Below are 26,270 nucleotides of genomic sequence, written 5' to 3' on the forward strand. Positions count from 1 at the left end.
TCAACCTATCAATGAAGAAAAAATTTAAAACAAGATGTCTATGTCTGCCTGTCAATTTAACATAGTTTTTAAAAACTTAAAAAATATGTCTACTGTTAAAAATTATCGAAAAAGTGGTGCTATCTACTTATTGGCAAGTTGGTACAATTCTAGCAACATCTGGAAACATTTTTGTGCACTCACTGTCACAGAAATTTCACTTTTAATAGGCTATCCTACCCATGGACATTCATCACTATTTTATATATAATAAACAATGCCCCCAAAAGTCCAACCAGCCAGGTGTGGTGGCATACTTACACCTGTAATCCAAGCATTCAAGAGACTGAGGCAGGAGGATTGCCGTAAGTTTGAGGCACCTAGGATACACAGAGTTCAAGGCCAGCCTGAACTATATAATGAGACACTGTCACAAAAAACCAAAAAAGTCCAACCAAAAGGACTTCAATAATAAGAAGTCACTAGAGCTGGGGATTTAGCTCAGTGGTTCCGCCGCCTGTCCCGCAAGCGGAAGGACCCGAGTTTGATCCCCAGTACCAAAAAACAAAACACAAAACAATATGAAGTCACTAAAACTAAATTATATCTAGGCATGGTGGTACATCCCAGCACTCAGGAAACTGAGGCAGGAGGATTTTAAGTTCAAGCCCAGCCTGGGCTCCACAGACTGGGCTATATAGAAAGACACTTAAAAAAACAAATTTTTTTTGGGGGGGAGGATACTGGGGATCGAACTTGGGTCCTTGAGCTTGTGCAGCAGGCGGAGAAACCACTGAGCTAAATCCCTGACCCCAAAAAAAAATTTTTATGTAGATGTATAATTCTCGATAAGGAAAGAGAAACATGATCTTATGATCTTAAATGTATACGAATTGCAATACCACCATATAACAGTTGACTTCTACAAATATATACATATATAAAACACACAAAGATGTGTGGAAGAATATACACTGAAATATTAATCATCTCTGATGGAAATGAGTACACAATAAACATAAAAATGTAAATATAAGCTGCCCCCCCAGGGACGGGGATTTAGCTCAGTGGTGTCACCACCTGCCTCACAAGCGCAAGGTCCTGAGTTCGATCCCTGTACCAAAAAACAAAACAAAAAAACAAAACAAAACTGCCCCCTCAAAATTTCCTGTAATAATCAAGAAAACCTTTATTAAATCATATTCATATTTTTAAATATTTATGTATGTATGTATCTATTTACTTATTTATTTAGCAGTACTGGGGTTCCAACCCAGGAGATCTCTACCACTGAGCTACATCCACAGCCATTTTTGAGTATGAATCTTTACTAGGTTCCCCAGGCTGGCCTCAAACTTGCAGTCCTTCTATCTTAGCCTTCCAAGTAGCTAGGATTACAGGCGTGCGCCACTGTGTATAGCTTATATTCAATACACTTGAACAAATACAAAGATATGATAGAAAAAAAAATTGAAGGAAAAAAAAAAGAAAAGAAAAAATTGAGATTAAAAGGTAACTTGGGGGGCCAGGGAGTGGTTTCACTGCCTGCCTAGTAAGCACAAGGTCCCGAGTTCAATACCCTATACCAAAAAAAAAAAAAAAAAGTAACTTGGGTCTACATCTATACCATATTTTATCCAAAGAGAAAATAAACTTTACAAAAGAGTACATGATGTTCACTCTATTATACCCTTATTTTATTATACCCTAAATGTGCAACTACTTGGAAGATAGCTCCATGATCAGAGGGTCTCGACTGCAAATTCCTCCTTTTAGAAAACATGATGGATAGGACCAGGGATGTAGCTAAGTGGCACAGTGCCTGCCTGGCAAGCACAAAGTCCTGAGTTCAATCTCCAGCACCAAGAAAAAAAAAAAGAAAGAAAAAAAAAGAAATACAGAAAATATGATGGATTATATGAAATATATGCTGGGGAGTTACAAAATAATTGAATAAACCACCGATGAACTTCAAATGTTCAAAGACATTCTGGAAAGCCAAGTAAGAGTATGATTTTTCTCAGAGAAAAATTAAATTTTAAAAAGGTGTGTTTGTGTGCATATCACACATGCCATATAGAAAGAGCATGTAAGTATAATAAGAATTCTCAAAACTCTTACTAGATCATTGATTAGAATAAAAGTAGAGGGCTGGGGATTTAGCTCAATGGTTCCACCGCCTGCCTTCTGCCTTGGCAGAAGGTCCCAAGTTCAATCTCCGGTACCAAAAGAAAAAAAAAAAGAAAGAAACCTAGAATTAAAGTCAATAGTATTTTTTAAATAACCATACTTTTCAAAAAAATAAGAAAACACACAGATCAGTTTTATTCTCAATACTCACTATATTCCAGCTTCTTTCTCTTTTTTCTCTCTTTCATTTGTTCCTCGTCTCCCTCTTCTTCCTCCTTTGGCTCTTCTCCCAGATTATCATAAAACACTGGATCTCGCTGAGTAGCCTTCTTCTGGAGTTGCTTAATTTTGGATCCCCCTTTAACAAGTACAACTTTTCTTTTCAAACAAGTACAGCCAAACATGCAATCTGGTCGACGGCAGTGGGCAGGCTGGCGCTTCTCCAAAGCTAGACTAGAACATACACAACCTAGTCGACAGAAGTCATTGTTGCATGGAGGAGCTCGTTTCCTTATGATTGTGTGAATAGGTTTAGTTTTCAGAGATGCCTAAAATTAAAGCAGAAAGTTGTAATTCTACTAAATCATCCTCTGACACCATCACCAATTTACAATCATATATATTGGTCTGCTGCCTTCTCTGACTTTGAGTACTAACAGCACAAGGCTAACAGAGTCAAAGGACAGAAAATGAATATAATTAGGTCTCTGAGCAATCTCCCATTTTAATTTATAGCATAGATAAGCAATAGAATAAATATCCTCATTAATTATGAGCATAAATATTAAGGTTGAGCCAGACATGTTGGTGGAGTCTGAGAGGCTGACAGAGGTAGGAGGATCCAAGCTGGAGCCTGGCCTGGGAAATTTAGCAACTCTGTGAGACACTGTCTCAAAAATAAAAAATAGGGGCCGGGGATTTAGCTCAGTGGTTTCGCCGCCTGCTGTACAAGCTCAAGGACCCGAGTTCGATCCCCGGCACCAAAATAAATAAATAAATAAAAATTTAAAATATAAAGTACTGGGAAGATAACTCAGTGCAAAAGCTCTGGGTTTAATAACCAGTATGCAAACAATAAATAAATACATAACAAGGACATATTTATTCAATTATGTTCTTTAGCAGGGGCTGTGAAACCTAAGGCCCATGGGCCAAACCCTCTACATTTTGCTAGAACACAGTTTCATTCATTTATATATTGTCTATGGCACAACAGCAGAGCTGAATAACTGAAACAAATGTAGGGCTGGAAGAAACAAAATATTTACTATCTGGCCCCTTACAGAAAGTCTACCAGCCTAAGCTCTAGAATAACTAATAAAAAGGGCAGGAAATTATACATGTGTAAGTCTACGAATAATAAAAAAGGACAGAATCTGTATTTAGTTCCAATATCTGATGATCTTCAGTATATTATTGTACTCTATTTTATTTTATTTTTGTATGCTAACTACAGGATATATTACTGAACTATGTATGCCTCCAACCCTCAGTACAGTACTTTTTTTTTTTTTTTTTTAGGTTTTTTGAGAGAGGGTCTTGCTCTGTAATTCAAGCTGGTCTTGAAGTCACTATGCACCCCAGGCTGCCCTCCAACTCACAGCAATCCTCCTGCCTCAGCCTCCCAAGTGCTGGGATTACAGTTGTGTGCCACCATGCCTGATGGTACAGAACTTTAAAACAGAAAGGTAGAAAAACTCATGACTAAAATATTAACATGTTGCTGTGTCATTTCACATGCATCAGAGGCTGCTAAAATAAATGCCATTTAAAAATTACAAATTCTTAAAATTGTATAAAACACAAGTTTTATTCTATAGATTTATAATTTTTGGATTTTCTGGCATTTAGTACATTGTAAGCAAAATTTTCAAAGTTATTTTAACAGGATCAGCAATGTTCCCTTGATGAAGAATGTAATTAGAGGTTTTCAGAATGGCCAGCTGCCTTTACATAGCAGCAAAGGACATAATCAAAAGCTTAACTACACAGTCTCGCTATGCTGGCAGGAAATATTTTCATTTGAGTGACTAGCTGGTGAAGAATAAATGAATGGGGCTGGGCATGGTGACACATCTCTGTAATCCCAGCTTTAAGGAGGCTGAAGCAGGAGGATCACAAGTTCAAGGCCAGCCTGAATTACATAGACTCTTTCTTAAAAAAAAAAAAAAAAAAAAAAGAATGGGGAAAGACGTCTCCTTAGTTGTCACTGTGAACTGTCAAAAGGTTACATTCTCGTCTCTAGCCAAGCACCGATATGCTTTCAGAAAGCAAAAAGTACATACCTGAGCTGTAAGAAGAGTTGTCAAGGATACATCTGCTCGCTCTTCAGTGATGTAAGTCCTTGGTTTTCCTTCCCAAAGTGCACAGTCTTCCAGGTCCATTAGCTTTACCTGAGATTTAGACAAGCCTGGAGGGCGAGTTCCCTGTTGTTGCTGCTGCTGCTGCTGGTGTGCCTGCCGTAAACTAATCTGCTTTGGAAATACATTTTCATCTACACTTGGCACAACAACATTATTCACCTGATTATCTGAGACTGTACTTGAAGAATTCTTGGTAATCTTATCTCCTGGCATCACGTGAGTGTGTTTCTGCCTTGGAGAAACAGGGTATGGTAAAATAGATTTATAAGATGTTTTAGTTCGGCCACTGAGCGTTGTCTGTTTGCTTTGAGGCTTCACCTTTCGAGAGGCGGTAGGTACAGAATGAGGCTTCAAAGAGTAAGAGGTAGAAGGGGAAAGGGTAGATTGCTTCTTTAGTACACTATCAAGTGTTCGTACATAGCTGGTACTCTTGGTGGGAAGCTGGTATACCACAGGAGATGTAGGAGCATTGGAAGAGAAACCCATGCTTGTTTCCATCAGCTTGCCTTCATTTTCCAAGTATTCATCTAGTTTATCACTACAGAAAGCAGAACGGTTTTTCAGTGAACCTTCTGAATTTCCACCTAGAAATAAGAAGACACAAAATATTTAATGAAATCTAGGACACATCTTTAGAGTTCTAGGGGAAAAAAAAACTTTAAAAGGCCAGGAGTACTTACTCAGAATCAAGCTACTAAAATTTCTAAATTGTTCCTCCTTTGAAAGAAGGAAATATAAAACCAAGTGAAAAGTTTCAGATAATAATTATATGAAAATCCTTTCTCTAGTCTCAGACACTAATTGCATTAAAATCCATTCTCTAAAATAATGCCTGATCTTTCAAGTATCAAATTATTGGGCCAGGGATTTAGCTCAGTGGCACCACACGTGCCTGGCAAGAGCAAGGTCCTGAGTTTGATTCCTGGTACCAGAAGAGAGAAAGAAAGAAAAAAAATCAAATTATTGGGTACTGATTTCTGCAAAGCACTAACAATAATCAACATAAGCCAGCAAACTTTTGGCAACTTTTAACCTAACTGCAGAAACCACAGAAGAGTAAAATCATTAAGATAACAAAAAACAGAATTAAATCAAAGCAGATCTCAAGAGATTTGTATTTAAATCCTCAAAAGATTTCTATTTAAAAGACTGGTGTACCTGCTATCTGATATAAAACACTATGGAAAAGGTAAAGCCACCAGAAGAAGTTTTTTGCTTTGTTTTTGTTTTTTGGGGACAGAATCTCACTATATAGTTCAGGCAGGCTTTGAACTCACTATGTAGTCTAGGCTGGCCTCAAATTCCTGGTGATCCTCCTCCCTCAGCCTCCTGAGTGCTGAGATTACAGGCATGCACCCAGCAGTTTTTAAGGAAAATAAAATGTTAGCAAAGGGTCAAACACTGCACTGTCATAACACCACAGAAAGATTCAAAAGTAAGAAAGGCTATTTCAAACAAATGGTAAATTCACCTGGTAAAGTATAAACGGCAAGCAAATGTAGGGAGAAAGGAAAAGCACTAGAGTAACAAGCACACTGTCACAAACACTTGGATCAAGTTTACTTTGAAGTATGAAACTATCAGGAATCACTATACACTTCTGACACATATATACAGTTGAAAAATAATGTTTCAAAATGATGTTTTTTTAACTGTGGGAATAACAGAAGGTGATGCAGTTTTAAAAATGCAGGTATTATTTAAGCCTCACATGACTGGCAACTGAACCTCAGGGTTCAAGCCGTACAGAAACAAAAACCAGTAAGATAATTATTTTCAGTTCAGTTTAAAGTATGGAGAGAGGAGTTAAGGAAAGATGGTTAAACAAGACTTACCTTTACCACAAAGTTTTGGCTACATGTTCCAAAACATGTTAAGAATTTTTAAAAAAGCAAAGCTACTTACTCTCATTTCTAGATGCAGCAGCACTATGAAATTTTCCCCTCCATCCCTTGATTTTGGTAAAGTCATTGGTCTTCCCTGTCCTAGAAACAAAGGGAAATCCGGCATCTACAGAAGAAAAATAAAAGAGGTGACCAAAATTCTAGCAAGCCAATAGCACAGGCCAAATTACTAAAACTTCACCTAAAATGTATAAATCATTTACTAACATTATGCCAAGAAACAAGACCTACTTTAAAATCCTAAATATCTCCAACAAATGGTAGCTTTTTAAAAAAAATCTATTATCACAAATAACCCAAACTTTACTTATTTATGGTTTTTTTTGGTACCGAGGATCAAACTCAGGACCTCGTGCTTTCGAGGCAAGCAGTGGCACCACTGAGCTAAATCTCCCACCTTAAACCCAAACATTAAATTATGCTTGAATTTATAAATGCTGTTCACTCACCAGGAGAGGCAGAGTTGGTTCCTGTAAAGTTCCAAAAAGGGAAGCTTGTGGCTGGAGCTAAAGGTAGCTGTACTCCCAAATATTTAAGATCAATGCTCATTGTTGGATCCACTGAATTCAATTTTAACCCCACTATAAGAGAAAGAATCACAAATCATATTATCTCCTTTTTCTGTTTTTCTTCCTTTTTAAACCTGTGGCTAGGGAAGTGTGTGTGGGGGGGGTAACAGAGACAAAGCAGACAGTGAAAAGCAAAAATGATAAAATAAAAATGAACAGTGATAGATTCACTAAGGTGAATTCATAATCCACGGCTTCTAGTATTATATATTTGTGTAACCCTTAGCCCCTTGGGTGTGGGCAAGGCCTCTTAGTTACTTTTCTCTCGCTGAGACAAAATGAAAGCACCCAAGGTTAAAAGGGGAAGGCTTTACTTAGCTCACAGTTTGCAGAGGTTTCAGTCCATAATCGGCTGGCTCCAAGGGAGGGTGGAACATGGCAGAGGGGCAACAGTACATGGAGGCCCCAGAAGACAGCAAAAACAAGCAAGCAAGGGACCTTAAGTCTTCCTGCCCCTTTTATCTTATCTTAGACTACTTAAAGCGAGTAGCATTTACACCCTTAATCCTAGTGCCTCCGGGCCTAGCATTGCATCATGAATCAATCACACATCAGCCACCTCTGAAAAAGCTCCACCTCAATTGCATGAGGCTTGGGGGGACATCTAGACACAAGCCATAACAGTCTGTAACCAACAAAATGCAGTAAAGAGTATGCGATATACCCAATTAAGTGTATGCAATACATGAGAGTGTAGCACCCATCTTGCTAGAGCTGCAAGGAAATAAATTCTGCCAAGTAGCTAAGGAAAGCTTGAAGTGGCTCCCTCCACAGGCATACTTCTGATAAACCAGGCCTGGCCAACATCTACCACTGAGCCACATCAGGAGCCATACCACCACACTGGCAAGCCCCAGCCACCATCTTGATTGCAACCTTGTGCGACTGCAAGCTGAGAACCCAGTTAAACCATGGTCAAGACTGTCAATACATGTGCCAGGGATTTAGCAAGGTGGTGCTGCCACCTGCCTCACAAGTGCAAGGTCCCGAGTTCAATCCCCAGTATACACACACACAAAAGATTGTCAATTCACAAAAAAAAGTCAAAGAGTAAATGTGGTGTTTTAAATTGCTATCTTTGTGATAACTCATTAAGCAACAATAGATAACTAGCCATGTGTGGTGGTCCATGCTTATTATAATCCTAGCACTTGAGAGGCTAAGGAAGGAAGATCACAAATTCAAGCCCAAATAGGGCAATCTAGAAAGATCCTTTCTCAAAATAAAATAAAAAGGGCTGGACATATAGCTCAGTGGTAGAGTATTTGCTTAGCATATTCAAGTCCCTGGATTTAATTCCCAGCACTAAAAGTTTAAAAACAGAGAGAGAGAGAAAAAAAGAAACACCAAGAAGTCCACGGAAATCTGGCAAAACTACCAAAAAGTATAACTCAAAGTTAGAATAAGTAAGAATTAACTACAGAAGGTGGGGAAGAAGAATAGAGGAGGAAAAAAAAGCAAAAAAGAAGATACCGTATAAATTCAAGGGAATAAACAATAGTAAATAGGTCCGGGAATTTAGCTCAGTGGTTTCGCCGCCTGCTGCACAAGGCGCAAAGACCCGAGCGAGTTGGAGCCCCAGTACCAAAAAAAAAACAGAATCGTAAATAAAAGATCAAAAGACATACTATACAGCTTAAAAAAAAAAAATTTATATGACAAATTACCAGAACAACTGCCTACAGAAAAAGCAGAAAGAACAGAATAAAGCTGCTAAAAATGTTCCCTTCTGGCAAGCAGGTAAAGTCTAGATTCATGCTACCAAATTTACAGACTATTTCCTACATATTGTCTTGTTGCATTTATTTGTATATTTTGAGCTGTCCTCGAGTGAAAGGCAGTAAGAACAAATTTTAAAAATACAATTTATTTTATTTATTTATATATTAATTGGTACATTTTAGGTATACAATACATTTACATTTATCATTGGGTGTTTGTACCTGAACATGATGTATCTTAGTTCTTATTTTTTCCATTACCTATGTGCCCTTCACCCCCACCACCCTTCCCTATTTACATAGACTTTGTTTCCATTTTTTTTTCTTTCTCGTAATTTTTCCTTTCTCTTCTTTCCTTTCCCCTTCCACTCCCGCCACCCCTAACCCTTTGGACCTTTTCTTATTTCAAATTATGAATTATTCGTTTTAATCATTTTCATCCTTATTTACACTTTAAGTTTCTTACACTAGAGAAACTATTCGGTATTTACACATGTGTGTCCTATTTATTTCACTTAAGAGTATGGCCTCAATATGCATCCATTTAGCTATAAATGACTCTAGTTTCTCGTTCTTTATGGCTGAGTAGTACTCCATTTTATAAAAAAAAAACAAACCACATCTTCTTTATCCAGTTTTCAGTTGATGGGCACTTGGGCTGTTTCCAAACCTTAGCTATTACAAACTGTGGCTGTTATAAACATGGGTACATATATATTGATGTGGTACGATTCTTTTAATTCTTTGGGGAAGATAACCAGTAGGGGAAGAGCAGGGTCAAATGGGACCTCTAGCCCTAGTTCTTTGAGGTATCTCCATACTGATTTCCACAGTGGTTGCACCAGTCTGCACTCACACGAACAATGGAGAAGGGTTCCTTTCTCTCTACACCCCCGCCAGCATTTGTTATTGGTGATTTCTTGATAGCAGCCATTCTTTGTGGGGTGAGATGGAATCTCAGTATTGTTTTCATCTGCATCTCTCGAATGACCAGTGATATTGAACATTTTTTCATATATTTATTTGTTGTTTTTACTTCTTTGTCTGAGAAATGTCTGTTCATTTCAGATTCCCATTTTTTAATTGGGTCTTTGAATTTGGGGGGTCTGATTTACAATTTATTTTAAGTATGCATTTTTAAAGACATTAAAACTATAGGTTAATAGCACAAAATCCCTTTTCAAAGTAATTCCTTCCACCTTAGCTTATTCAGAAACATGCACTTTGCAAGAAATGTTTGTCATGCAAGAAAATGTCTGCTCAGATAATAGACACAAGACCTACAATTAGCTAATTTCATAAGGATGAACTTAAGTAACTCTGGCTTGCAGAGGAGTTAAAACAATTCACAGAAAGTAAACTGTAAAAAATCCTAAAGTCTTTTCCATATATGACAATTCAAACTGAATTATACTCTTAAATTTGCCACATTTCACTGTATTAGGAGCTACTTTTTAAAGACACTTTATAACTCTGTGCTGTACCCTACCATCTTCTCCTACATCTTCTGTACCACCATGACTGGGAGCTTCAACAATGCCAAAAAGAGTAGCAAAGACCAAGTTCTTATTAGGCCATGCTCCAAAGTCATTGTCCAGTTTCTTCTAACCAGGAGGATAAACTAGGATTACATCGGTGAATTTGAAATCACTGTTGATCACAGAATGGAGAAAATTGTTGTAAACTTCACATGCTGGTTATACAAACAGAGTGATCAGCTTCATATTTATTTGATGGAGAAAAATAGGATAATCAGCTCTCATCCTGTCAATCCAGTTCCATTGTATTAGCTGATATCATGGGATACACAAGAAGCAAGATGAAAACACAGGTCCAGAAAAGGAAAAGGAAAAGGAAGCTAAGCTGTTTTATCATGTAGCCAGTACTCATTTTTTAACTCTATTTGAGTTCCCTGCCTCCTGATCATTTGTCTCTTACTCAAGCCCCCAACTTCTTTATAAAAGTCTTAAAAAATGGAGGCTATAAAATTTTGTAAGATAGCAATCTCTGCTTTATGCTACTCTTTTTGGGGGTACCAGGGATCAAACTCGGGACCTTGCACTTGCGAGGCAGACAGCGGCACCACTGGGCTAAATTCCCTGGCCCTATGCTACTCCTGTTTTCACACAGTCCTTAATGTTTACTGCAAATTCCTGTTGAGCCTTGCTGTTGTTTTTCCACTTGAATGACTTCATCTAAATCTGTGTTCTTTACTTTGCCTTATAATTTAGTAGCTGTTATATATCTAATTATTCAACATCTAATTTCACATAAGCAAATATGTCATGTTTAATTATTTTAAGCCACTTGTTAACTCTTTACAGTATTTGTTCAACTTTTACTTTCACTGATGATTTTAACATTTTTGAAAGAAACAATATGGGCCCCGGGATTTAGCTCAGTGGTTTCACTGCCTGCTGTGCAAGCACAAGGTCCTGAGTTCGATCCCCAATACCGAAAACAAAAAAAAGAAAGAAAGAAACAATATGCACTTGGAGTTAAATTAAAACTGCTGCAGCTTAAAAAAAAAAAGATGAAAACAAAAGGGAAAATGCTTGGATTCTTTTTCAAGGGATGCAATACATATACATACACACACACACACACACACACAAAAAGGTGCCTCAGAAGGAGTGTGGAAGACTTATGTAACACCATCACAGAAAGACTAATAAAGATAAAAATGATAGGTTTGGCTGTTTGATGCACAAGCGCAAGGACCTGAGTTTGATCCCCAATACCAAAAAAAAAAAAAAAAAATGAAAAGAGAAAAATTTTAGGTTCATGCAAATACAGATTCACATAATATACATGGCCAAAAAATGCCTGCCTTCAGCTAAAACCACTGAAATACAAAGAATTCACAAAAATATGCTCTAGGTGTTTACACTTAAAACATCTAAATAAACAATAAAATACAACAGAAAAACATACAAAAGAAAAAATCCACCCAACTACTGATTTTTTTGGTACCGGGGATTGAACTCAGGACCTTGTGCTTGGGAGGCAGGGGACAACTCTACTGAGCTAAATCCCTGGGCCAACCTAATTACTGATTTAACGCTACACTCAGAATAAACTTATAGAGCCAGGTGTGGTGGTGCATGCCTGTAATCCCAGGCTGATGCAGGAGGATTGCCATCAGTTTGAGGCCAGCCTGGGCTACACAGTGAGTTCAAGGGCAGCCTGAACTATTGTAGCAAGACCCTGTCTTTAAAAAAAAAAAAAGACATATATCATTCACAAGAGTCAGTAATGACACAATGACTGAGTAAACAAATGAGAGAGAAAAGAGAAATCCCTGGTACATAATAATTACAAATAATTTATAAATACTCTAAACTCAAGAAGATGCAACTGGCATCCACCTATAATCTCAGCAATGTGGGAGACTGAGGCAGAAGAAATGCAAATCCAAACTCAGCCTGGGCAACTTAGCAAGGCCCTGTCTCAAAATATAAAAGGGCTGGGGATGTAGTTCAGTGTGAAAGCCCTGGGTTTATTCCCCAGTATTGAAGAACAAACAAAAGAAGGAGGGAGGGGGCTTACAATGTAACTCCCTACTCATTAAATATGGAATACACATAATGACTTCCTTCCAAAGAGTACAGTATGAAAAAAGGGGGAGGAGAAAAAAAAAAGAGTAATTTCATAGTGAAGAAACTTGACAAACAATATCTCAGCTAGGTGATCAAGGCCCACAGTGATCAATCAGGTTGAGTATGTATAGTGTACCTTCCATATGATAAGATGAGAGTGGCATTATACCTCTGTGTTCCTCCTCCAAAGAATATATAATCCCACTCTAAACAAGACAAATCTCAAATGAGGAACAGTTCACAAAAATAACTACACTCTTTAAAACTGCCAAGGTCTGAGAAACTGTCACAGGCAGGTGGGTTCAAAGGAGATACTATTACTAAAAGTACTGTAGTATCCTGAGTGGAATCCCAGAAAACACACACACACACACACACACACACACACACACACACACACACACACACGCACGCACGATTTTTAAAAAAAGAAAATCTGAAATATGGACTTTAATAATTTATCAACATTGGTTCATTAATTTTAACAAATGTACCACAATAATGCTAAATGTTAATTATAGAGTAAATTGTTTCTCATTTTTCTGCAAATCTAAAAATATTCCAAAATAAAAGGTTTATTTTTTAAATTGACATAAAATTGACTTGGTGGCAATGAAGCACAAATAAATGCTTTTCTTTGTTTAAGACACAGTCTCTATAGTTTGGGCTAGTCTTGAACTCACAAAGTAGGCTGGCCTGAAACTCTCAATGATCCTCCTGCCTCAGCCTCCCAAGTGCTGGAATTACAGCCATGCACCACCATGCCCAGCAAAAATGCTTTAAAAGTTTAAAAACATGATCATTTTCAGCTGACAGACTTAATAATAGACCAATATAGACACAGTAGGACTACTGTATTAAGTCCCGGACTTAGGCACAGTTGAGTTTCAAACTTTCACAGGTGTACTGTGTAAGACTACTTTGTTACATAGGAACCAATCTGACTAACAAACATTTTTCCAGAACACAACTTGTTCATAAGTCAGGGACTTACTATACAGGAAACAGAAAAACAACGGTACTACGGAAAGCAAAATGAAGAACCTTCTTTTATTTCAACCAAATTTCATGAACATTTCTTCCATAATTCTAAGCAAGATCAAAAAGCTTTTCAAGGTTTTTCAGTTCAAAGGATTTTGAAGTATTATTTTCTAAAAATAATTAAATTCCACAGTTAACAGGCAAAGCATGACATTATTGAATTGCAATTTAACAAATTACTTGAAGCATCAATGTTCAGAAACAGACCTAGAAGCATACTTTCATTATCTTTAGAGCTGGTGTTGGCATCAATCAATTACTACAAATATTTAACTAAATTAACTTTTCAAACTGTTAAGTCTAGCTATTTAAAAGAAGCAAAGGGGGGACCAGGGATTTAGCTCAGTGGTGCTGCATCTGCCTTCCAAGTGCAAGGTCCCGAGCTCAATCCTTGGTAGCAAAAAAAAAAAAAAGAAGCAAAGACTGAGGGGCTAGAGCAGGGAAGGAGAAATATGATAAAGAGAAGGAAAAAAAAAATCCACAACAGAACCCTGCCTCACACCTTGAAAAGTTAAGGACTACATGGATTACATATTTAAGTGTCTAAGAAAATAAAACTATGAGAGCAGCTGAATAAATTTTTTTTTTCTGGTACAGGGGAATCAAACTTAGGACCTTGCACTTGTGAGGCAGGTGCAGTGCTACTGAGCTAAATCCCTGGCCCCTAAATTTATTTTTTTAACATGTACTCTATGTTATCCAGGCTGTCTCAAACTCGTAGGGTCTGGTGGTTCTTCCACAACAGCCTCCTGAGTACCTGGGACTACATGTGTGCCATCACACCCAAGCTTGAAGTTAAGTAAATCTTAATAACTTTAGGATTAAAACAAACTTCCACCAAATGCAGACTCTGTAATGTAGGTAAAGTGATGACTCATAGAAATATTTGACTTTGTTTTTAAAAGATTTGAGTTAATTGTCAAACAACTCATTTTAGCTGCCCCCAGCTTCAAGTGAAAACTGGAGTTCATATTCCCAAATGACAACAATCCACCAATGTGGCTGTCCTGTTTTCTAGCCTTCCAGAGTTCAACTCTACCCCTAAATTCAAGCTAATTTCATTTTTCACCACTTACTTAAAAAAGGAGGAGGGGGGATTAGGTTCAAAAATTAATGTCACTAGGGCCGGGGATTTAGCTCAGTGGTTTCGCTGCCTGCCTCACAAGTGCAAGGACCCGAGTTCGATCTGTGGTACCAAAAAACCAAAAAATTAATGTCACAATATTATTAAAGTACAAGACTTCTGAGAATATGGAAGAGCACCAGGTAGCAGCATGTCAGCCCCTCTGAGATCTGGAATCCAGACACTGGAATATAACGACCTTTGAGGGCCAGGGATTTAGCTCAGTGGTTCTGCTGCCTGCCTCGCAAGCACAAGGACTGGAGTTCAATACCCAGTACCAAAAACAAACAAAACAACCCTCCAACCTTTGGAAGAAAAGGAGGAGGAAGGTGAATCCCTGGGACCCAGAAAGAATTTGAAAGAACCTGAGTTCATGGGGAAACTGAGGAGACAGACTTCAACACAAAAAGAGAAGGTGGCAAACTGCACTTTTTCCTTGACTCCCAGGCTCTGACCATAAGAGATGAGGCTCAAATCTACAGACACAGTGAAGGCAGGTGACACCAGAGGACTCCACGGAGAAATGCAACCAGTAGAACAAAGCAGTGGATGCTGTGAACTACAATGGCTGGTGAGTGACTCCAGTCCAAGAGTTGCCTGGAGAGGGAACTTGGGCAGATGCCATTTTAGGCAGGGGCCAGATGAACGGAGGACTCAGCAGCCCTGGCTTGGCTTCCTCTCAAGACCCCAACAATTGGGTGAGGCACAACCACAGGAGACATCCAGAGCCAGGGAGCCAAGGTCAGGCTAGAAAGAGACACCCACAGTGTTGTAAGCTGAACACCTCAGGCCTCAACCCCACAACCAGAGGCCAGGATCAGCTTGAACTTCTGTGGAGCTGAAAGCAACACAACTGACACCCTGCCCCATTCCTACTGCAGACTTGCTAGAATTATCCAGAACAGATTAGAACTCTGTCTTGCTTCCCTTATATATCAGAGACAGTGGAGGTATGCCCTGAATTGGACACTACTGCAAAACTGTAGATCCCAGAAGATAACCCCAGGCTTGAAATCATAGAGAAATTTTTTTTCCCTTTTCTCTCTTGCTTTTGGGGTTTTTTTTTTCTTTTCTCTTGATTGTTTTTGTTTTTTCATGAGTGTGAACATTGTTTTTAGTTTTTTTGGTTGTATTTAGTTGTCTTTGCCTTTTCTTTCTTTCTTTTCTTCTTGTCTTCTTTCTTCAACAGTTTCTCAAAGGTTGAGTAATCATTTTTGTCCTTCAGCCTTGATTCTAATCTCTTTGTTTTCTATTATTTCTCTATTTTTTTTCCTAAGCCTTTTTAATTTTCTCTCCCGAGGGTAAAACTGCTCTATTAAGGGGATATTTATTGTATATAATTTTCTTATTTGTTTTAGATTTTGGTACCCAAGGTTGAAGGTGGCAAATTAAGTTACCACGGTTTGTCATTTTCTAGATTGTACTTGATGCTATTGTTATTACTGAATGCACTACTTTAGCCAAGGAGACATAGTTGTGATCGGTTGTCCTCTGGTGGGGGTTATAAACAATACCATAGTCCAAAGAACTGGGTGCTAGGCCAAACAGGCAGCAACCTTTCATCCCTAATAAATTGAAGAGCCAGGATCTTGGGACAGACTCAAAAGCCAAAAGCCAGCTATACCTAGAAGACATCTCTGAAAAGTAGTCATTTCCTAAGGTCTCAATACTAGTAACAAAGCAATTTACAAGCAGCAATGCAGAAAACAAATTTTTTAAAGTGGAAAATGAAAAGACACAGAAACAAGATGCAGTTCCAGACCCCCTGCTCACCCAAGGCAAATCCAGGGGGTACTCAAGTGGAAGAAATAAGAAGGCCCCCACCTAAACTTTCTGAAATAGAAGCAGTGGAAGTAACAAAGCAAATAAATGAAGCTCTAGAAAAAGCCAAGTCAGATAATTTCACAGATAATTAAAGAGATAATGATCATAATGAAGGATGTGATTAGTGAATCTAGATTTTTTTTAAAAAGTAGAAGAGCTTTAAAAAGTGACAGAAATCATGAATGCCCAACACAGGAAAGAACTGGATTCCATTTAACAGATTCACACAGCTATCCAGAAGATTTTAAAATTCTACTGAAAGGCTATGTACCAAAATCAACCAGTGTGAAGACAGAATATCAGATCTAGAAGACAGATTTCCAGTTAGCAATCATACAAAATAGCAAGGGACCACAAAAAAAATCAATCCAACACCCGCTAGATGAAGTAAAGAAAAACATTATAAGTTTGATATGAATCAACAAAAAAATCAAAAGATAGCACAAAGGACATAAAAAAACCTATTCACAGAAGTGGGGGCTGGGGATTTAGCTCAGTGATTCTAGCGCCTGCCTCGTAAGTGCAAGGTCCTGAGTTTGATCCCCGCTACCAAAAAAAACCCCCACCTATTCACAGAAGTAATAGCAGAAAACTTCCCAAGCATGGAAAAAGGAGATAAGTGAGGCATATAGAACTTCAATTAGCCACGATCAGAAAAGAAGTATATCAAGGCATGTAACAGTCAAGATGCCAGATATTCAACATAAGAACAGAACATTAAAAGCTGTTAACAGAAAAGAAACAACCTATACAGGAAAGCTTATCAGAATCACAGGAGCCTTCTCAATCCAAACCCTTAAGTCAAAGAGAACTTGAAGGGAAGTACTGCAAGACCTAAAAAGAAAACAACCTCCAACTAGATTGATGTAAATTATCTTTCAAAATCAATGGAGAAACAAGATATTTCCATGATAAAGAACACCTGAAGAAATTCATGACCACCAAACCAGCACTCCAAAAAGTCCTGAAGGATATTCTAGAAAAAGACAACAATTCCATGAATCCCAATAATAATGAATCCACTGGGCAAGGCAAGCAATTAAACAGAGGAGACAGAAGGGGAACCAACAAGAAGAAAATAATATGACAAAGATAAATAATATGATAAAGATTATATAATTATAACCATCAATGGAAATGGTCTCAATTCATCAGTCAAAAGAAAGAGATTGGCAGAATGGATCAAAAATAATATCCAACAATATGTGCATATAAGAAACACATTTAACTCAAAGAGAAATTCACAGACTGAAAGTCAAAGGATGGAAAACAATACTCCATGTGACAGGAACCCAGAAAAAAGCAGAGGTAACTCTTCTATTTGCAAACAAAATGGATTCCAAGGCAAGACTGATCAGAAGAGACAAAGAAGGTCACTGCATACTTGGTGAGGGAATAATCCAAGAGCAAGAGAGAACAATCATATATGCACCAAATACCAGCATACCCAACTATATAAAACAAATAATGCCATATGCGAACTTATAGGACACAATGAAAGCAGTCCTCTGAGGGTAATTTATAGCGGTGAATTCTCACATCAGAAAAACAGAGTGAGCTCAAATAAATAACCTAGTGTTGAACCTCAAGCTTTAAAAAAAAAGAGCAAGTTAAACTCAAACCATGTATGAAGGAGGAAATTATAAAGATCAGAGCAGAAATTAATGCAACTGAGACTAATAAAATACAAGTAATCAAAAAATTGAAGAGTTGGTTCTTTAAAAGATTAAATAGACAAACTGTTAGCCAATGTTTTCAACAAAAAGAAAGAAAAGACTCAAATCCATGCAATGAGAAATGAAAATGGTGAAAACATAACGAATCTTGAAGAAATTCAGAAGATAATGCCTACTTTGAGAACCTGTACTCTGTAGTAAGATGGTAAACGCAGAAAAAAATGGAGAGATTCCTAGATACATATGCTGTCAACAAAGACAGCCCAGGTCCTAATGTATTCCCTGCTAAATTCTACAAGAAATTTAAAGAAGAGCTAATCCCACTACTTCTCAAACGCTAATGAAATTGAAAGGGAATTGATACGCCCAAACTCATTCCTGGAAGCAATCATTACCCTGATACTAAAACCAGAGAAGGATCCAACCGAAACAGAACTACAGGATAAACATGAGACATTTTTAGATAAATGGATGCACCTTGAGACCATACTTTTAAGTAAAATAAATCAGACATACACATTTAAACACTACATTGTTTCTCTCAGGTGAGACACCAAAAGCGCAAACTAAGGATCAAAATAGATGATAGATATTGGGGAGTACAAAGAAAATGTTCAAATGGGAAGGGGAAAGGGAAGGGAAGGAAGGGAAAAGGTACAAGAAAGAGAATAGAAGGAAAAAACAGAAACAAAGGTTTTGTAAAGAAGGAGAGAGAAAGGACCAGGGATTTAGCTCAGTGGCACCACACCTGCCTCACAAGCACAAGGTCCAGTTCAATCCCTGGTACAAAAAAAAAAGAAGAGAAAAAGAGTTGAAGAGAGGGGAAAAGAATGGGGGGAAGAAAAGGAAGAATAATCATGATACATTATGAACAGGTACTAATTCCCTATGATGAATATGATATTTATATCAAAAGTGCACCAATAAAATTAATTTAAAAATTAAAATAAAATTACATTTATTTTCACCAAAAAAAATTTTAAGTACAATATATCAAGAAAAAGACATGGAGCTGAGGATTTAGCTCAGTGGTTTCGCCGCCTGCTGCACAAGCACAAGGAGCTGAGTTTGATCCCTGGTACCAAAGAAAAAGACATGGGGGAAGATAACAGGTAGGTTAATTTATATAAGAAAGTCAAAGAACATTTAAATAAAGTAGCACATATGAAAGCTGATGATAAACAATAGTAAACATTGTGATTAGCAGGACTACTGTGAAGTAACTTCATTATAATTTACAGTATCCAGTCCTTATCATTTGGACTGTGACTAGGATTTGCATATTTTAAGATCACACTGTCACACAAACCACCAACCATTAAGGCCAAAGTTCTTCAATATAACCATTTGAGTTAGTAACTGAATGATCATTTATAAATTAACCTTTTGTTTCACAGCTTCCAATATTTAGACTCTCAGCTAAGTGATCTACTATATATAAACAGGCTACACAGACTCTGAAAAGAAATCTGGGAAGAGTCAAAACCCAAGAAGCAAACCTAAAATCAAAGACATAATACACTAAAAATTGGGGCATGGTCTATAACCTTTCATTACGATCCAAATATTAGAAAATCAGTAACTACAGATTTCATTATCATTTTTAAGAAGGGGAAAAAGTAATATAGTCAAGGTCAAAGTAATCTATTACTAACAAAGAACTAGTTGAAATTTTAAATTCCCAACAGTACATCAAATATGTAAATGTGCTTGCTTCTATACAAGAGAAGAGAAAAGGGTTTTTTTTTTCTTTTTTGAGATGAAGTCTCACTATGTAGCCCAGGCTAGCCTGAAACTGTTGACTCTCTGCCTCAGCCTCTTGAGCACTGAGGTTACAGGCATGTGCCAATGAGCCTGGCTGCTTCTTTTTTTTTTCTCTCCCCCGGTACTGGAGATCGAACTCAGAACCTTACGTTGTGAGGCAGACATGGTGCCACTGAGCTAAATCCCCGGTCCTGGCTTCTTCTATTTAATACAACACCCAAATATATAACTAGGTACAAAAGGACAAATAGGATCCACCCTACCAAAAGAAAAACACAAACAAAAGCAACCAATGGTAAAATGATGAAATGATGGGGAGGCAGCGGATCCGCCGCCTGCCTTGCAAGCAGAAGATCCCAAGATCGATCCCCAGTACCGAAAAAGAAAAAGAAAAAATACTTAAAATTTAAAAAAAAAATGATAAGGAAGAATGGATATTATGCTACACGAAGAAATAGAAATTATCACTTTCTTACCGATTACATTTTTTTCCTATACATAAGCTATTAGAATAAAGAAAACCCAGATATGTTTATATTTTAAAGGAAAATCTGTAGAAATGAAAAGAAAACAAATAAAACCAAGAATGGAAGTAAAAGAGAGGGCCCGGGATTTAGCTCAGTGGTTCCCCTGCCTGCCTCGCAAGCGCAAGGACCTGAGTTCAATCCCCGGTACCAAAAAAAAAACATGGAAGGAAAAGAGAAAAAACCAGAAAAATAAAAGAACCAAGGCAGAGCAGAAAGAAGAGATAGAGAAAAGACAGAGAACAAAAGAAAAAACTGAGGTATGGTTTAAAGAATATTACCTTCTTGAAGACCAGGATGTATCACTTGCTTGTGCCTCAAGGACTTCAAATCTTCTATCAATTCCTTTTCCAACTGAGAAATTCTTGCTCTGCAACCTACTCACAAAATAATGACAAAATAAAATACTGTATAATACAGAAGAATAAATGTGATATATCCCACTACTATAGTCCAAATCAGAAATATATCCCATTTTATACTATCATGTAATACCTGGGTCATTTGTGGTTGACTCCTGAAGACTAGAGGGTTCTTCTGTTGTTCCATCAACTGCATGAATGTCTAGAGCTTCCTATGTATTAAAAATAAAACTATAATAGTTAATTATAATTCTAAATTATTTAAGTAAATCAGGATTTAAAAAGAAAAAAGACCAGGAGAAAATTATCCATGTTTACACTGACAACTCCAAATGCACAGAGCAGGAACAATTATTTTACATTTTTTGATATTTTCTAAATGTTCTATATTAATATTACTATCAGGGGCTGTGGGTGTAGTTCCGTGATAGAGTGCTTGCCTAGCATGTTCGAGGCACTGGGTTTGATCTCTAGTATGGAAGGGTTCGCGGTGTTGAATGTCATACTCAAGCCAACCTCAAACTGTATTTATACCAATTTGCATGGTGCTTTCTCAGAGCCTTTAAAGACAGCTTAATTGGGAGCTAAAAAAAGGAAGGAAGTAAAGAACGGGTAAAACAAATTAAACATCTGTTTAGATAATTAGAAAGACTAGGCTGCTATAAAAGTCTAAAAAGTAGCTATTTGGAGAGTAGGACAAACAGGAATTATCAATGTGTAAGACAGCAGAGTTAGTAAGACTATTACTTGGTTTTCCAATAGTACTCTATTACTACTGACCAAGGGATGGGAAGGATAGGGTATCCCAACAGTCAATGAACTTCTGATGTATTTCTATGCTTTTTAGAATTCTATAATGATGAAAATTCCAGTAAGACCTAAAGTTTAAAAACAAAATTAGCTTCGCACACTGTGAAAATCATAAACTGAAATCTAAAAAGACATTATTTTAAAAAATCTATTCAAACACAGTATCTTAAGTGATACCTAGCAATTAAACCAAACATTCTAGATATCTCTCCCAATCCCCCAAATATACCCTCATCAATTAATTCATTCATAAAACTAGATCCCAGTTAATAATGAGCCTACATACAATTCAAGAGTAACTAATCAGCCTTAGAGAGAAAGCTGAAAATCACAATCTTACCTTTGATTCAAAGGAAACAAAGAGAACACCATCAACATCTTCCAAATCAGGCTTCACGTCAGAAAAGGTACTCCCAAGACCTACAGGGGCATTCTTTGTAGAAGTTAAAGACTTTCCTGTGTTTTTAGGTGGTCGCCCTGCCTTAGAGAACTTCAATTTTCGAGGCCTTCCTCTTTTTCCATGGACATTTGGTGAGGCATTGTGATTAGCACTCACAGACTTTGAGGCTGTTGCAATCTTAAGCACAGTTGTTCGCTTTCTGCCCAAATCTTCTTTTCCTGAAAATGTGTCCCCAGCAGCACTCTTTGAACTGTCAAGTATTCTTTCTGAGCTAATGTTGTCAACTATAACAGGATATTTCCATTGAGGCTCTTTAAGTGAGGGATATTTTTGTATCACTCTAAGATCTGGTGAATGTTTACTAAGACCATTTTCTGATTCCTTGCCTAAGCAGAAGCCAGTCCCGTTGGCATTTTCAATGTCTGTAGGCAAATACTCTAATTCTGCCAACACAGAAGATTTATCCTTTCGAGATGTGGAAAGCATGTTATCAGGCAATTCAGAAATCTTCACTGTGCTTTTGGTTACGGCACAGGGCTCCAAATAGACTACTGGCATCTTTCCAGCATCTAATTTGAACATCTTAGCTTTAGCAACACCTGATGGGCTGTTTGGTAGCCATTTAGAAGATGAATGATCAGCCTCTAGGTTATCAATTTTATTGTGCCTCTTTAGTTGCTTCTCTAATATAGGATCATCATCACTGTTTGAGTATACATCTGTTTCTTCATCTGTCTCTTCCTGTTTCACAGAGACCCCTTCTGGATACTCGCCAAGTTCATAGTCATAATCATCTAGAGGTTCCTCTTTAATGACAACATTGAAGTTTTCATTTGCATCCAATGGTGAGGCAATATGGGAGCCATCTTCAAAACTGTTGGCAACAAGACTAGAGAGACAGGAGAGGTTAAAAAAAACATACAGACTACCCACATAAACAAGACCCAAAGAGGAAAAAGAAGTTGTTTTTTTTTGGTACCAGGAATCGAACTCAGGTCCTTGCACCTGCAGAGCAGGCGGCAGAAACACTGAGCTAAATCCCTGGGCCAAAAGAAGTGTTTTCGAAACTAAACAACATGTCAGATTTTATGAGCCACTCCTCAAAGCACACAGTATAACCCAAAAAGGTTCTCAAACGCAGTTTATCAACATTTTACATTCTTTTCAATTTTTCATTAAAAAACAATATAAAATTTCTTATCATTAAATCAAAATGCATGATACATAATGCTCATTTTCCTTTAGGTATTTTTCAAATGAACTCAATTTTGAAAATTCTAACACCAACAATTGACAATAATGCAAAAACATGTCTGTTACAACTAGGAATTGCAATAAACTAAGATAGGGAATACAAACCATCAGCTAAGTTTTCTCTTTTGTGTTTGAGATGAAACTCACATAACTTAAAATATAATATCTTAAACACATTAAAGTATATACTGTTTTTTGTATTCATAATGTTGTTGCGAGATGATTTTTCAACTTTGAAATGGAAAAACTCACTTTCAATGTAAAGAATTTGCCACTAATTCTTGTAAAAGAAAAGTAGTTAAAAGAAAAGTACCTATGACCCAGACAGTATATTATTTTAAATAACACTGTAACAACCAGTTTTCCCTTTCTTCTCAACCTGGAGTAGTGTACAACAGTTCACAGCAAAACAACTCTAAATTAATTAATTAATTACTTTATTTATTTTTTGGTACTGGGGATCGAACTAGGGACCTTGCACTTGCAAGGCAGGTGGGGTGGAACCACTGAGCTAAATCTCCAGCCCAAAGCAACCCTAAATTTAGAAGTAGTAAAGTTACACTTCAAAGTTTTTTTGCTGTTGCTGTTTTGTTTTGTTCTGTTGTTTGTTATATTACAGCTCAAACCCAAGGTGCTCCTACTACTGAGCTATATCCCTGGCCCTTTTTATTCTGAGACAGGATGCCAACTAAGATGCCCAAGCAGAACTTGAACTTCTGATCCTTCTTCCTCAGCCTCCTAGAATGCTGGGATTACAAGTGTGTGCCACTGCACATGGCCAAAAATATTTTCAAAAAATCCAACTGAAGACATCAAAAAGCCACCAGGGCAGTGAAGATTTGAGAAACCAGAACACAAACAAGGGTAGTAAACTGTTAGGTACTAAATAATATAGACACTTTTACATCCATTACCCTCATTAATGTTTTCTTCCTAAAATAAAGAACTGTATTACTGTTACTTCCCTATTAAGGTAAACAAATGATCCAACCACACAAATCTTTACTTTTGTGTTAGTCCAATTTAATACATTTCCAATACCAATTGATCATTATTAATGTAGCACTGATTTTCTTAACTGCATACTAACTCAAAATCAGTTTGTATAAAACTTTATCTCAAATACAAACAAGCAGCCATCACATGAATGTGTAGTTCCTATTCCTGAACAACTTAAGATCTTGAAAGCAGAAAAGTTACACTTCAAAGTTTTTAACTCAAATATCCTTCAATGGAGGACTTCCACTTCTACTTAGAACGTGAAAGATCACAGAAAACCTTCATTTCTGCCACAATGAGAAAGCAGTAAATATTTTTCTTAAAAGGCACCGAGGAATTCTGGGTGCAAATAAATCTAAATGAACTGAATTTTGGAGTAGGATTAGCCTTCTCTAGTTGACCAGAGATTGCGACTGCTTTGAACTCTTTACAATGACTAAAGACAGTGAAGTGAGAAAAAGGCAGCTATAGATAAAGGCTCTTGTTTGAAACACCCAGAAACCAGATAAATACCTAACTTTCCCACCTCACCCCAAAGGGAGCCTTGGGAGCTCTGTATTATAGGCCCAGTCCTTTTTCTTTCTGAGAAAGGGTCTCACTCAATTGCCCAGGCTGGCCTCAAACATGCAAACCTCCTGCTTAAGCCTCCAGAGTAGCTAGAATTAGACATGCACTATCAATCCTGGCCTGGCCCAGCCAAACTTTTATTTATTTTTTTTTGGTACCAGGGATCAAACTCGGGTCCTTGCACTTGCGCAGCAGGCAGTGAAACCACTGAGCTGAATCCCCAGCCCAGCCAAACTTTTAATAACTGAGCATGGGCAGACTAGAATCAGGAAGAGCCCAAAAAGAAAACTAGTCCCTACTACCATCGAGTTATGCTCCAGAAGACTTCAGTAGGATAAGCAGCAGTGATGCAGAATGGTTGGCCTGAAAACACAGAACTTGTATTCTACTAGTGCTCAGGTCTCAAAGTTTGACAGAAAGAAGCGCCCTTACATAGCCTTACCCCCCTAACATAGCTGAAACCCAACCTAAACTGAAACTTACTAAAGTGGTAAGTCACCTAAAACAGCAAAATAGTGAGAGCTGGAGGGGTCCAGAGATTTGTAGCACAACAACAAATGATCTAACAAGCAGGGCGTGGTGGCACACCCTTGTAATCCAGCAGGAGGATGCTATGAGTTCAAGGCCAGCCTGAGTTCAATGCCAGACTGAACCACATAGCAAGACCCTGTCTCAAAAAAAAAAAAAATTGAAAAAAAAAACATCAAACACACTAGAAGTTGCACTTCCCAAATGATAGAAAGTAGAGAAACAGTTAAATGGCAAATAAAGAAAAATCTTCCAAAGCAAATGAAAGATTTTTAACCCACAGATCCAAGAAGCTCAGCAAACACAAACAAGGACAAAGTTAAGGAGAGTCACTGTGGCACAGATCTGCAATCTCAGCATTTAAGGAGGCTTACGTAGGAGGATTTTGAGTTCAAGGCCAGCCTGGGCTGCATAGCAAGACCCTATCTCAAAAAACAAAACAAGGCCAGGAATGGTAGCTCATGCCTGTAATCCCAGAACCCAAGAGGCTGAAGGAGGAGAATCGCCAAGAATTCCAGACTAGCCTGGATTACATAATAAGTGTGAGGCCAGCCTGGACTATACAGCCAGACTCTCTCTCAAAAAAAAAAGTCTAGTCACCTAACCACATTAAGGTCAGGATGCTGAAAATTAAAGATCAAAAGGAAAAACCTGAAAAGCAGCAGAACAAAACAAAACAAAGCAAAGACAACACTATACTGAAAGAACAATGAGAAGACTTCACTACATTGACTCTATACAGTGTTAAACCAGGCCATAATGGTACAAATCTGTAATCCCAGCACTCTAGAAGACTAAAACAGAAAGACTACAAATGTAAGCACAGACTGACTCAAAATAAAAAAGGGTTGGGGATGTAGCTTAACCCAAAGACCCTAGGTTCAATCATCAGTATCACCCTAAAACAAATAAATGAAGCTATGTGAAACTGGATGACAGTGCAGTTTAATTATAATAAAATGTTTAAAGGAAAAAAAAAATCAATCTAAACAATTGTCTATACCTAACAAAAGCAACCTTTAAAATTGAAGATACTACCAGGTATGGTGCCACTTGCCTATAATCCCCGCTACTAGGAAGGCTGAGGCAGGAGGATAAGAAGTTCAAGGTCTGCCAGGGATTGATTTATCTCA

The 26,270-nt window shown here is 37.5% G+C and overlaps 1 protein-coding gene across 26 annotated transcripts in view; it reads right to left on the reverse strand.

Annotated features, from left to right (window-relative positions):
• Mga (MAX dimerization protein MGA) overlaps window positions 1-26,270 on the reverse strand; it is a 142,342-nt gene that overhangs the window by 35,147 nt on the left and 80,925 nt on the right. For all 26 annotated transcript variants that reach the window (XM_087207419.1, XM_087207416.1, XM_087207420.1 and 23 more), the window contains 7 exons: window positions 21,730-22,678; window positions 20,713-20,791; window positions 20,499-20,594; window positions 6,826-6,957; window positions 6,378-6,482; window positions 4,395-5,056; window positions 2,321-2,657 (listed from right to left, as the gene is read on the reverse strand). In XM_087207419.1, the coding sequence (XP_087063545.1) occupies window positions 2,321-2,657; window positions 4,395-5,056; window positions 6,378-6,482; window positions 6,826-6,957; window positions 20,499-20,594; window positions 20,713-20,791; window positions 21,730-22,678 (2,360 nt within the window). The remainder of the gene's footprint in view (window positions 1-2,320; window positions 2,658-4,394; window positions 5,057-6,377; window positions 6,483-6,825; window positions 6,958-20,498; window positions 20,595-20,712; window positions 20,792-21,729; window positions 22,679-26,270) is intronic.

Source organism: Heterocephalus glaber, unplaced genomic scaffold (assembly GCF_053883595.1).
Source record: "Heterocephalus glaber isolate CG9 unplaced genomic scaffold, H.glaber_assembly_v1.0 deba00000809, whole genome shotgun sequence".
NCBI lineage: Eukaryota > Metazoa > Chordata > Mammalia > Rodentia > Bathyergidae > Heterocephalus > Heterocephalus glaber.